General features: G+C 45.3%; 1 protein-coding gene across 1 annotated transcript in view; it reads left to right on the forward strand.

Annotated features, from left to right (window-relative positions):
• The first annotated feature begins 2,859 nt into the window (after window positions 1-2,859).
• The window catches only part of LOC124775432 (cubilin-like), a 187,658-nt gene continuing 176,362 nt past the window's right edge, over window positions 2,860-14,155 (forward strand). Inside the window, exons 1-2 of the mRNA XM_047250265.1 lie at window positions 2,860-2,881; window positions 13,781-14,001. Of these exons, the coding sequence (XP_047106221.1) occupies window positions 2,860-2,881; window positions 13,781-14,001 (243 nt within the window). The remainder of the gene's footprint in view (window positions 2,882-13,780; window positions 14,002-14,155) is intronic.

Raw genomic sequence — 14,155 nt, forward strand, 5'->3', positions numbered from 1 at the left:
GCAAGTTAGAAGAAATCCATACTAATTTAACCTGCAGATCCATATATTAATGACTGCAGCAATAAACAATATATCACTGTTTAACCCGAATGTTTATATTTCATCTCTCATCAATTTTCTTTGTCGAACGTATCCATACCGATCATGGATTTGTGTAGTGGGTTGGAGAGCTTAACATGTAATGTCTCATACATACGCTTAAACTTGAACCAATGGTGTTACTGTTTCGTTTATCCTCCAAGTGTATTTAAGTTCTAATACAAAGAAACAGCGTTGGTTATTACATGTCAGTGACCACTCGCACAGGTACCAAAGTTCTACAAGCTTTACCACAGTCAGAGTCACTCGATAAGCTTGATCACTTGTTTGAAAAAAAAAATGGTTCAAATGGCTCTGAGCACTATGGGACTCAACTGCTGAGGTCATTAGTCCCCTAGAACGTAGAACTAGTTAAACCTAACTAACCTAAGGACATCACAAACATCCATGCCCGAGGCAGGATTCGAACCTGCGACCGTAGCAGTCTTGCGGTTCCAGACTGCAGCTCCTTTAACCGCACGGCCACTTCGGCCGGCACTTGTTTGAAGTAGCCGTAAATGCGACAGTGTCACCACATTGTTCAACTGTACAAGAATGGACGGCGTCAAAGATAAAACCTTTCGCTAACTCAAAATGACACTTGCGATTGCACCAACGTACAACGAAGTCGCACGCGTTGTCAAAAGCAGTGTTCGACGTGGCACCTAGTCGACAACGTAGCCGACGTAAATTTTCTTAGTTCAGCAAAGGGCCACCACGACCACATATTTCAGAAGCTGAGTATCGAAGCCTACAAGCCTTAATAACAAACACACATGTCCATAACCTGAAGAGTAATAACAGATCAGTCTCCACTCCACCGATTCCTATCAAACCACATTAGTAAAAACGTAAAAAGTTGTGTTATTCAATATTATTATGCAATTAATGTAAGTCATACATGTCAAAGGAAAGGTATTCCGAACTGTCTGCTATTCTGAGAACCCGCGTATACATGTGGATTTCCTACAGCTTATCAACACAAAGAAACCATTGCAGTTACTCATAAAACAGATTATACAAATTAACTATACAGAAAAACGTACATTCGCAACACATAAACAATGCAAACATCACGGTTAACTAGACGGTTTCATGTTGCGCCTTGTCACGGTGTATTCCCATTTACATCAGGTACAGAAGTTTTAGATTTTCAATATTTATTACTGCTGTTTTAATCAACTTTCAATTATGCGGAGTTGTGTTGGTTTTCGCATGCTATCATCACATCTGAGATAAATGAAACTTTATCCGCGTTTCAGCCACAAATTTTGTTCAGAACATTTAATTGTTCTGTAGCCTTACAACCATATGCTTTAAGTGCTGTATATTTCAGTTGTAAATATTTTTTTTAAATTTAAGACATAATTCGTCTCCATAGCTTCCTACGTTTGTGAATAACTGAAGTTTTCACACGGTGCGCCTGCCATAACAATAGCTGCTGTGACTGTTTCGATGAGCAGCTGAATTTGCTTCATCGAGACGAATTAAATGATGTGTCAGAATTTTCGGTAGCTTTTTTTACATCGCATTGTGATTTACAAGCAGTATGAAAAGTCTTTAAAACGTATACACTTGTAAAACCAGGCGGATCTTTCGGGAAAGGAAATTTTGTAATTCTGTACTTGAGATAAAGTTTACAGTTTTCTGTCTTTATGCGTGCAGAAGACACTGCATTTGGCAATCGGATGTATCTTTCAGAAACATGGTACACGAATAATTTTGTCCACAACCAGCAATGACAAACGATACTTGTTTCAAGTAACGATGTGAGCAGAAACATTTATTTTGCATTTATGTCAGTTTCGAAGTGAGGTAAGACATTAATAGTTGGTAGGATGGGCTAGGTGCATTCACATTTGGCACGTTTACATTCGTGAACTGCAAGCCCCGTGTCTGTTCTTCTGAGAGTCACTAACTACAGCAATCTTCAGCGGAATCAATTGTCGGTTTGTAATACTGTACACACTAAGCGGATTACAGATGTTTTTGCTCCATGACTCGAATGGTGTTTCCACCTCTACGCTGTCACACTTAATGCTGACTACTCTGAAGTACGTAAGCGGATACCTGAACACTGCCAGCAACTGAGGTATTATTGCCCCGTCATGGTGGGGACGTATACTGGGACCTGCGAAGAGAGTTCAGACCAAAAGCTTGAACTGAAGCTTTTAAAAGCAGCGGTGGTAGCAAAGAGACGGAGGGACTGTAAACAAGGCGCTTCAGTTACAACAGTAGGCGGCAGTGGCTTTCAGACTCTCTTCTCCATTTTAACTGAAACAGGAGCATTAGACGGTCCGGTCGGAGTACGAGTGGTGGCTTGCGCGCTGCTGTGAAAGAAAGCTCCCGCCGTTTGCCCTGCCTTTCAACTGCGAGCTACGAGCGCTGGGGTCCGCAGCATCCGTAGCTAATTTCGTGCTGTCCGGAAAGGTCCCTGACGGCAGAAGTGCGTCCGCTGAATTACGTGAGATGCGTGCGTATGAGAAACGAGTGTTTGCGAGAGGAGCATGCGGGAAAAATGCTTCTGGGTCACCGGGGAAGCCAGCGAAATAATAATAAAAAAAAGAGGAAACGGGGGCAACGGCAGGAGTTAAAAGAGAATTCCGAGCCGGTCTGGATGGCGCGCGCGGCTTGGGGGACCGCAGGCAGGCTGCTGCCGCCTAACAGCCCTCATCTCGCCCCATCGCACCCATTCCATGCATAGCAAATTGCCGCCGTGCGGGCGTCGACCGAGCCGGCTGGAACGATGTCCTCGCTGCAGCGGTGCAGGGGCGACAAAAAATGACAACAAAAACAGTGCGCGGTGAGTGGGAAAAAAGGGAAAAGTGCGCCGGTGTGGAGCGGGCTCTGCGGTGGCGCAAGTGAAAATCGCGGCCACTGTGCGTGACGCGGGCTGCGTCCCAATCCTCGCAGGCGCGAGCTGCCGCCGCTGACTTTAGTTGCTCTTTAACGGCGGCGAAATAAAAAGTGGGCACGCGCCGGGTGTCCGGCGCCGCTTACGTGTTTTACGCCAGCCATTAAATGAGCCAAATTGCCGTGTTTTATGGCCGGGGCTCCGGCGGAACAGCTATCCCTGTGCGGGAGCCCGGCTACCTTTATCTGGTCGAGCTATCTGAATACTGCGGCAATTACAGGCCGTAGCCGTCTTATCAGACGGCGATACTCCGTGTCGGGTTATTTCACGGTTTGTGAACTACTGCAAGACTGTTTCCACTGTTCGAAGCTCCATATAGACCATCGCAAATCCTTTCACTGTCACCTCATCTGATAACGTTTATTGGGGAAGGAAGATAAAGCTTCGGACAGAATTCTAGTTCAGATCCGCTGTAAAAAGGAAGTGTCGTCGTTGGGCCTACTGGGAAAACGTCCTTCACACTTGCTGTGTGTAACAGTCCGCAGGGGTAAATACACTACTGGCCATTAAAATTGCTACACCAAAAAGAAATTCAGATGATAAACGGGTACTCATTGGACAAATATATTACACTAGATCTGACATGTCATTACATTTTCACGCAGTTTGGGTGCATAGATCCTGAGAAATCGGTACCCAGAACAACCATATTTGGCCGTAATAACGGCTTTGGTCCGCCTAGGCATTGAGTCAAACTGAACTTGGATGGCGTGTACAGGTACAGCTGCCCATGCAGCATCACCGCGGTTCCACAGTTCATCAAGAGTAGTGACTGGCGTATTGTGACGAGCCAGTTACTCGGCCACCATTGACCAGACGTTTTCAATTGGTGAGAAATCTGGAGAATGTGCTGGCCAGGGCAGCAGTCGAACATTTTCTGTATCCAGAAAGGCCCGTACAGGACATGCAACATTCGGTCGTGCATTATCCTGCTGAAATGTAGGGTTTCGCAGGGATGGAATGAAGGGTAGAGCCACGGCTCGTGACACATCTGAAATGTAGCGTCCACTGTTCAAAGTGCCGTCAATGTGAACAAGAGGTGACCGAGACATATAACCAATAGCACCCCATACCATCACTCCGGGTGATACGCCAGTATGGCGATGACGAATACACGCTTCCAATGTGCCTTCACCGCGATGTCGCCAAACAAGTATGCGACTATCATGATGTTTTAAACAAACCTGGGTTCATCCTAAAAAATGACGTTTTGCCATTTGTGCACCAATGTTCGTCGTTGAGTACATCATCGCAGGCGCTCCTGTCTCTGATGTAGCATCAAGGGTAACCGCAGTCATGGTCTCCAAGCTGATAGTCCATGCTGCTGCAAACGTCGTCGAACTGTTCGTGCAGGTGGTTGTTGTCTTGCAAACGTCCCCATCTGTTGACTCAGGGATCGAGACGTGTCTGCACGATCCGTGGCAGCCTTGCGGATAAGATGCCTGCCATCTCGACTGCTAGTGATACGAGGCCGTTGGTATCCAGCACGGCGTTCCGTATTACGCTCCTGAACCACCGATTCCATATTCTCCTAACAGTCATTGGCTCTCGACCAACGCGAGTAGCAATGTCCCGATACGATAATCCGCAATGCGATAGGCTACAATCCGACCTTTATCAAAGTCGGAAACGTGATGGTACGCATTTCTTCTCCCTACACGAGGCATCACAACAACGTTTCACCAGGCAACGCCGGTCAACTGCTGTTTATGTACGAGAAATCGGTTGGAAACTTTCCTCATGTCAGTATATTGTAGGTGTCGCCACCGGCGCCAACCTCTATATCTACATCTACATCTACATCTACATCCATACTCCGCAAGCCACCTGACGGTGTGTGGCGGAGGGTACCTTGAGTACCTCTATCGGTTCTCCCTTCTATTCCAGTCTCGTATTGTTCGTGAAAGGAGGATTGTCGGTATGCTTCTGTGTGGGCTCTAATCTCTCTGATTTTATCCTTGTGTGAATGCTCTAAAAGCTAATCATTTGCATATCACAACATAATCTTCCTGTCGGTTACATTTCGTGTCTGTTGCACCTCATCTTCGTGGTGTAGCAATTTTACTGGCCAGTAGTGTATGTTCCAAATGAGCTAACGGAGAGCCCGTCAGTCCTTCGTGCAGACTCAGAGCTGTTAACAACAACTGCTCTATGATATCGTCCGTTGTGCGTGCTCCTGCGGACACCAAGTGTCGCGATTCAAAGGCTGACTTGTCCGTTAAGCTCTAAGATTAGGTCTTCTGTCTCCTGACTGGTTTGAAGTGGGCCGGCATGACACCGTCTTCTTCATTTAAACTCTTCTTCATTTCAAGTTAACAGTTTCACCCAGCCTAAACACAATCATTATCATCAAGGTTTTCTTTGCACATACATCTGTCACATAGCTAGTCACAGCATTACGTTAAAGCAAGACCCTTCAGAACTGAATGTATTTTTTTCGCCAAAATCTTATTCTATTCGTCTGTCTTGAAGTTTCTGCACCGAACAGTAATAGTTCTTTGGCTGCCAGTTCCTCAAATTATTTTAGAAATTCTGAGGGAATGGTCTCTGTCCATTCTTCCTTATTCAATCTCACGTCTCCCAAAGTTACTTTAAAAATTTGACTCTTATATTGAATGCTCTGTGTCCTCCATATTGACTGCCATTTCTTCTATCTTTATGAAATCCTCCTCCTCACAGAGTTATTCAATCTAGCCTTTCACCTCTTCACTCTCTCCTCTGAGTTACCGGAATTCTCGTCGCATTCCAAATATTGCTGCCATTCCTTTCAATTTCATCAAAGTTTATTTAGACTTCCCTGTATGGCGAGTGCTGAAATACTTCTTCTCTTACCCAAGCTTTCTTCGCAGTCACCTTCCTCGTTTCTGTGTTTGCCTTTCCAACATCTGCGATTGCTCTTTTTAGAGAAGTCCACTGTTCTTCAACTTACCCTCCTACTGTGGTAATCATCATCGAAGTAAGCAGGTAAGACAAAGAAGAGTGGACTACTCTATAAAGAGCAATATCCACATCTGTAGCGAACTTCAAACAGGTCTCAACATTCCTCAGCTCTGAAGTATCTGTCTTCCTTCCACAGCGCTTCTTTCATACGATTCTTTTAAATTTCAGTATACTCTTTATCATTAGTAAATCGTGATTCGAGTTTATATCTGCTCCCACGTACACCTTACAAACCTGTATAAGATTTAGAAATGTTGCACCTAACTATGATGTAGTCCAGTGGGAGTCTTCCCCTTCTTCAGGCTCTTTCCGATGACAGACCCCCGCTCTTGTGATATTTCATTGCATCTGCTCTTATTCACCGAAATTTAAGCAGAACTCAGTTGATCTTCCTACTCTCTAATTCCTGCTACAAAGTCAATTTTCACCGGTAACTTTCTACTCCTTTTCCCACAACCGAGTTCCATTCGCCCATGATTATTAGATTGTATCTCAATTTACGTGCTGAAATACCCTTTCGGTACCCCTATATACTTTGATCATCTCTTCATCATCTGCTTGTGACGTCAGTACGTATAAGTGAACTAGTTTTATCGGGGTTGGTTTGCCTTCGAAACTGTGAAAGTAGCCCTATCAAGGAACTGTTCCTAATAAATCACTCTTTGCCCTATCTTTGTTTATTGCAAATCCAACACCCGTTATACAATTTTATGGTGCTTTTTATATTACCTTGACCAGAAATCTTTACCTTTCTGCCTATAAAACCTGAAAACTGACATGTGATTCCTACACAAAGCAGTCCTACATCCCATTACTGCAGCACTCATGACGGATCAACTCAGAGGGCGATGATGTGTTCCTTCCAATTTAAGTTGTTCGTAATTGTACTAGGTATTTAGTTGAATTTACGGCTTTTAGATTAGACTGACTTATCGTGTAACCGAAATTTAACGAATTCCTTTTAGCACTCACACGGATGAACTCACACTTTTCAATATTTAGGATCAACTGCCACTTTTCGCACCATGCAGATATCTTTTCTAAATAATTCTGCAATTTGTTTTGAACTTCTGATGACTTTATTAGTCGATAAACGATAGCGTCAGTTGCAAACAACCTAAGACGGCTGCTCAGATTGTCTTCCAAATCGTTTATATAGATAAGGAACAGCAAAGCGTCTATACCACTACCTTGGGGAACGCCAGAAATCACTTCTGTTTTACAAGAACTTGTGTCTTACAAGAACGATGTTTTCTAAACCCATGTTGACCTTGCGTCAATAGACAGCCTTCTTCTAGGTAATTCATAATGTTCGAACACAATACATGTTCCAAAATCCTACTGCATATCGACGTGAACGATATGGGCCTGAGCCGTGCGGGATTAACCGAGCGGTCTCAGGCGCTGCAGTCATGGACTGTGCGGCTGATCTCGACGGAGGTTCGAGTCCTCCCTCGGGCATGGGTGTGTGTGTGTTTCTCCTTAGGATAATTTAGGTTAAGTGGCGTGTAAGCTTAGGGACTGATGACCTTAACAGTTAAGACCCATAAGATTTCACACACATTTCAACATTTGATATTGGCCTGTAAGTAAGTGGATTACCCCTACTACCTTTCTTGAATACTGGTGTGACGTGTAAAACTTTCCAGTCTTTGGGGACGGATCTTTCGTCGTACGGTTGTATATGATTGTTGCTTGTCTCTTACCACTGACAACTCTGCGTAAACTCCGCTACCTTCTGTCTTTAACGAGTAGCCGTCGGCCACCGCGTTTTCCATGGTGAGAGATAATGCCTGAAACTTGGCAGGAGATCTTTCAAGTACTTGGCTGTTGTGTACGTAGGTGCCCCAATATTACTGACAATTGGACATAGGGGCACGCCCTCCTTGTGTATCTTAGGCAGACCATACAGTCTAGGTGGCACTGGCGCTTTTTCCCGTAGTTGTCTGATGATCTTATCGGGCATCCCTGTTTCCTTCAAGAGAGCACTAGTCTTCTTGGCCACCTTGGCCGTGGGGTCACACTCCAGAATTCTCCAGGGTCCTCCAGGAGATGGCGTACTTTCTCATCATAAACCACCCGCTGCAAGATGACAGTGGAGTTCCCTTTGTCTGCTGGCAGTACCACAGTGCTGTTGTCTTCCCAGAGTTTCTTGAGTGCAAGCCTCTCCTCGTTTGTGATGTTCGATTTCGGCAGCCTGGCCTTCGTGAGGGCCCTGCAGGTCTCTCGGCGGACTTCCTCTGTCACATTAGGTGGAAGTGTGGCTGCAACTTGCTCTACTGCACTGACGAAACCTGAAATGGGTACGTTTCTAGGGGTCGTAGCAAAGTTGAGACCCTTGCTAAGTACCTTTAAGGTTGTGTCACCAAACTGTATGCCACTCAGATTCGTCACAGTGCGTGTCTCTTCCATCTGATGTGCTTTCTTACACATACAGAAAAACTTTGCAGATTGGCAAGATGAGGCATTCCTTCTAGCACACTCAGCTAAAGACCAGAAGGAACGGTCTACCCAATCCCTTTCTTCTCTGGTTAAGGAGGCTGCCATGTACAGATGAATGTGTAACAGCTCCCTGGCCACAACATCTAACCTGTGGCGCATATCTCGAATCCTCTCTCTCACCAGTGACATGCTGGCTCTGAGTTTTATCCTGTTCGCCGCTCTGGAGTTGATGTATTGTTTAATTCTGGCAAATACTGGTACCACTTCTCCATCTCGACACCTGATGAAGGTTACGAACTACGTGACCGAAATATTGTGCAAGTACGACGCTGATATCCGGCAGAACACCCGACAACAGAAGATGTCATTAGATCGCCGGGAAAGCCTGAAGAGTTACATCAAAAGTCTCTATGGGGACGAGATGTATCAGAATATCAAGTAGCGGGACAAGCTTCGGCAGAAGAAAGGGAAGATGCTGAGCTCTCTCAGTTTTTTGCTGAGGTGTCTAGATGGAGAATTGGTACCAGTATTTGCCTGAATTACACATTCATCTGTACATGGGAGCCTCCTTAACCAGAGAAGATTGGTATTGGGTAGACCGTTCCTCCTGGTCTTTACCTGAGTGTGCTAGAAGGAATGCCTCATCTTGCCAATCTGCAAAGTTTGACCGCATGAGTAAGAAAGCACAGCAGATGGAAGAGACACGCACTGTGACGAATCTGAATGGCATACAGTTTGATGATACAACCTTAAAGGTACTCAGCAAGGGTCTCAACTTTGCCACGACCCCTAGAAAAGTACCCATGTCAGGTTTCGTCAGTGCAGTAGAGCAAGTTGCAGCCACACTTCCACCTAATGTGGCAGAGGAAGTCCCCCGAGAGACCTGCAGGGCCCTTACCAAGGCCAGGCCGCCGAAATCGAACATCACAAACGAGGAGAGGCATGCACTCAAGAAACTCTGGGGAGACAACAGCATTGTGGTACTGCCAGCAGACAAAGGGAACTCCACTGTCATCTTGCAGCGGGTGGTTTATGATGAGAAAGTACGCCATCTCCTGGAGGACCCTGCATACAGAATTCTGGAGTGTGACCCCACGGCCAAGGTGGCCAAGAAGACTAGTGCTCTCTTGAAGGAAACAGGGATGCCCGATAAGATCATCAGACAACTACGGGAAAAAGCGCCAGTGCCACCTAGACTGTATGGTCTGCCTAAGATACACAAGGAGGGCGTGCCCCTATGTCCAATTGTCAGTAATATTGGGGCACCTACGTACACAACAGCCAAGTACTTGAAAGATCTCCTGCCAAGTTTCAGGCATTATCTCTCACCATGGAAAACGCGGTGGCCGACGGCTACTAGTTAAAGACCGAAGGTAGCGGAGTTTACGCAGAGTTGTCAGTGGTAAGAGACAAGCAACAATGTGCAGAAATCAATGTGAGAGGTATGATGAACGTATCTGTTAGGATAGTGAGGCGAAGTTTTTGTTTTGTGCTATTATGTCAGCAGGCGACAGATGCGAGTGCCTTTGCCAACAGCACGGTATCGCTTGCACCGAATCTCCTAGGCATGAGACCATATCGTATGGCTCGTAAACGTCTGCAAAACCCTAGTGTGGTCAGATGAGTCCCGATTTAAATTGGTCAAAGTTGATGGTAAGCTTCCAGTGTAGCGCACACGCCACGAAGCCAAGGACCCAAGTTGTCAACAAGTCACAGTGTAAGTCGGTGGTGGCTCCGTAATGGACTGTGCTGTGTTTTCATAGAGTGCACCGGGTCCTCTGGTGAAACTGAACTGATCATTGACTGGAAATGGCTATCTTCGGCTACTTGGAAACCATTTGAAGCCATTCATAGACATCACCTTCCAAACATCGATGTAATTTTTAAGGATCATTGTGGGCCATGTCAGCGGGTCACAGTTGTTCGCCACTGGCTCGAAGAACATCGTGGAAAATTCGAGAGAATGATTTGGCCACTCAGATGGCTGACGTGAATCCCATCAATAATTTATGGGAAAAATCTTGCATCGGCAACCCTTTTGCAGTCATGCACAGCTACAGAGGCAGCATGGCTCAATATTTTTTCTGAGGCTTCCAAGGCCTTGTTGAATCCATGCCACGTCGATTTGTGCACTACGCTGAGCGGAAGGAGGTCTGACACGATGTTAGGAGGTATCCAATGACGTCTTTCATCTCAGTGTGTAGCACGAGCAATTTGAAGTTTCACAGCTGATACCAGCACACAACCTATAATAGGAGCCATGATTCACACAACTTTCTCTATCCATTGTATTCACATATTGTTATAGTGGTTTTACGGAACTTAAATACCATTGTAAGAATGCATATCGTCGCTATGCCTCACAATATGTGCTCCGACTTACAGCCGCATCAGATGGTTGAAAACGCACGATTTTTCGGCCGAGTGCTCGGCGGACAGTGTCAAGTGGTAACTGAGAGCAATGTCGTCGTTGACCTCACTGTAATGTCGTAGTACCAACTATGTCAACAGCACTCGCTCCATCTCTCAATAAGCCAATGTCTTGTTTCTACATCCGTTGTGGTTTTTTTAATATAGCTATGGCTTGGTTTCACGCTGTATTGCTAAGTGCCGTCGTTATTGGCACTGTTATTAGACGTTTTGATCTCTGTAGCACTTGTAATTAAGCCTTTCGTGGAAAGGATATCCTTTATGGCGACAGAGGATTGGTCGAATGAAATTTAATGTCATAATGAATGGAAGTAACTTCGAATGTACCCGAAGGCTTATAGGACAATTTCTGTTCACACTACGTGTAAATGATGCAAATGATCTTGGAGACAACGTCGGAAGCTCCATGTGGCTGTTAGAGGACGATTATGTTGTAGAGACGACACGATGTTTGACAAATGTCGCGAATTGAAGGACTATCTTGGAAGGATTGACACACCAGCAGGGATCGTTAGCTGACGCCCAACATAAATAAATATAACACAGTGTGCATACAGAAACAGAAATCTCGTTTATCAGGTGACTACATGACCGCCATTCACTGAGAGCAGGCAGTTTCATTAAATATCTGGGCGTATGCACAGGGTACCATCTGAAGTGGAACGATCAAGTAAAACTAATCGTGGGCAAGACACACACAACCCTGAGATTCATTGAATGATATCTCGAACTGCATTTCACCTGCGAAGGACGACCTACAAAATCTTTGTTCGACCGATACTTGATCGTCAGTCTGCAAGACTTACCAGAGTAGACTGACAGAGAAACTAAAAATGATCCAAAGGAGAGCAGCAGCTTCGTGTCAGGTTCCTTAAGAAGTTTACAGTTTCGAAAAGAGATAGCAAATTGAGTTATGTGAGGGCAAATGCACCGTTAATGTGAATGCTCACACCTGTGCGTGTAATGTGGGTCGATCGGGATTTGAATGAAAATGAACCCTGATTTTAAATAATACAACGGAAACGCTCCTTATAATCGAATATAAGATCATCTTTCCGTATTACATTGTCTTGCAATAACCTTTCCATTGCCTGTTTATATGGGATAACTTTTAGGATAAAGGGAGGAGGAGAGTTGAGGTACAGTTACTTTTAGCCAACGGGTTTCTTTAATTTTACTGGGAGTAACAGCTCACTATAATGAACAAGATAACATTGAACGCCTAACCTAAATAATAGAGCCTTAGGGATAATACTATTATAGGAAACAAATTGCAAGAGAATAAACCCGCTTATTACCGTACGTTCCTTAACAGTTAAACAAAATATTGTTTCCTCCTACGCGTAAGTCGTGAAAAGACCATGAAGGTAAATTAGAGGGAATCGAGCTCACGCAGAGGTCTACTAATTTACGATCTTTCCGTTCGCCATTCGCGACTGGAAATTAAACGGGATACTGAAAGAGTTTTAAAATATATCCTCCGCCATTTACCTCATAGTGACTCGCCAAATGAAGATGTACCATATTGCACTGCCTGCTCATATCAAAAGGAAATTTGTATTCTATTCACAGTAACACATGCACTGTAATATCATATTTACCCGCCGACACCAGGCAAGCGACTTCCAAGTAAACTCTCACCTTTGCGGGAATATCCGTAGTGGATGTACGATTACAGGTTGTCGACACGCTGTTGACAAGATTAGGACGTTTGGGTCTGGCCGTAAGTCGTGAACGGATATCCAAATGGTAAGGAACCGCTCGCGAGAAATCCGGGTTCGAGTCCCGGTCCGGAATAAATTTTCATTGCCGTCATTCCATTTCACAGCATTGGCTTGTCCATATTCGCAATTGCGATTTCATTTAATGCACACTCAAGAGCCAAAGACACCGGTACACCCGCCTCATATCGTGTAGGCCCCCGGGAGGGCGTAGAAGTGCGCAACAGGGTGTGGCATGGACTCGACTAATGTCTAAAGTAGTGCTGGAGGGAACTGACACCATGAATCCTGCAGGGCTCTCTATAAATCCGTAAGAATACGAGGGGAGAAGATCTCTTCTAAACTGTGAATTGCAAGGCATCCCAGATACGCTCAGTGATGTTAATATCTGCGAAGCTTGGTGGGCAGAAAAAGTATTTAAACTCAGATGAGTGTTTCTGGAGCCACTCTGTAGCAATTTTAGACGTTTGCGGTGGCGCACTGTCCTGTTGCAATTTCCCGCGTTCGTCGGAATGCGCAATGGACATGAATGGATGCAGGTGATTAGACAGGATGCTTACGTACGTGTCACTTGTCAGAGTCGTATCTAGAAGTATCAGTTGTCCCATATCACTCCAACTGCACACGCCCCACACCATTACAGAGCCTCCACCTGCTTGAATCGTCCCCTGCTGACATGCAGGGACCTCCGATTGATGAGGTTGTATCGATACACGTGCACGTCCATCCACTCGACACAGTTTGAAACGAGACTCGTCTGCGCACGAAACTTGTTTTCAGTCATCAACACTCCAATGTTGGTGTTGACGGGCCCAGGCGAGGCGTAAAGCTTTGTATCGTGCAGTCATTAAGGGTACACGAGTGGGTCTTTGGCTGCGAAAGCCCATATCAATGATGTTTCGTTGATTGGTTTGCCGCTGACACTTGCTGATGGCCCAGCATTGAAATCTGCAGCAGTTTGCGGAAGGGTTGCACTTCTGTCATGTCGAACGACTCTCTTTAGCCGTCGTTATTCCTGTTCTTGCAGTATCATTGTCTGGCGCTTCTGTGTAAATAAATATGTAGTCGAAGATGTCTATCCAGTTTCCAATCCATTACTCTGGATAGTACCTGTGCGCGACTTGCACCTCAGAATATTTTAGTTCGTTAAATACCATTATTTTCAGTATAAAGCATATGTTCTCATTCTTTTTTTCTATATGCACACATAGTTGTTACCAGATTCACTGCGAAGTTGACGCAACGGTACTTGCAGCTGAGGCGCGGCGCGACCACTGCAACAAGACGGTGGACATCTACGAAGACGTGGCGAGTCCCGAGGTGACGGCGGAGAACGTCGGCCGGCCGATGACGTGCTGGTACCGTTTCCGATCATTCCGCGGCACCCCGCGCGACTGGGTGCTGCGAATCCGCTTCAAGAAGTTCAAGGTGGGCGTGCTCCTCAACAGCACTCACTGCCTCGGTGGATATATGCAGGTGAGTAAGGCTCACATGATGGTGGTGTGTATACTGTTAACAGTCTACGAGCGACTCGAGGCACAACAACAATATCTGAAGCATACTTCGCTATATTGAACTTCCCACCTTATATTCAAGATGAATGTAATCTCATGAAGAATGTAATAAATTC

Source organism: Schistocerca piceifrons, chromosome 2 (genome assembly GCF_021461385.2).
Source record: "Schistocerca piceifrons isolate TAMUIC-IGC-003096 chromosome 2, iqSchPice1.1, whole genome shotgun sequence".
Taxonomy (NCBI): Eukaryota; Metazoa; Arthropoda; class Insecta; order Orthoptera; family Acrididae; genus Schistocerca; species Schistocerca piceifrons.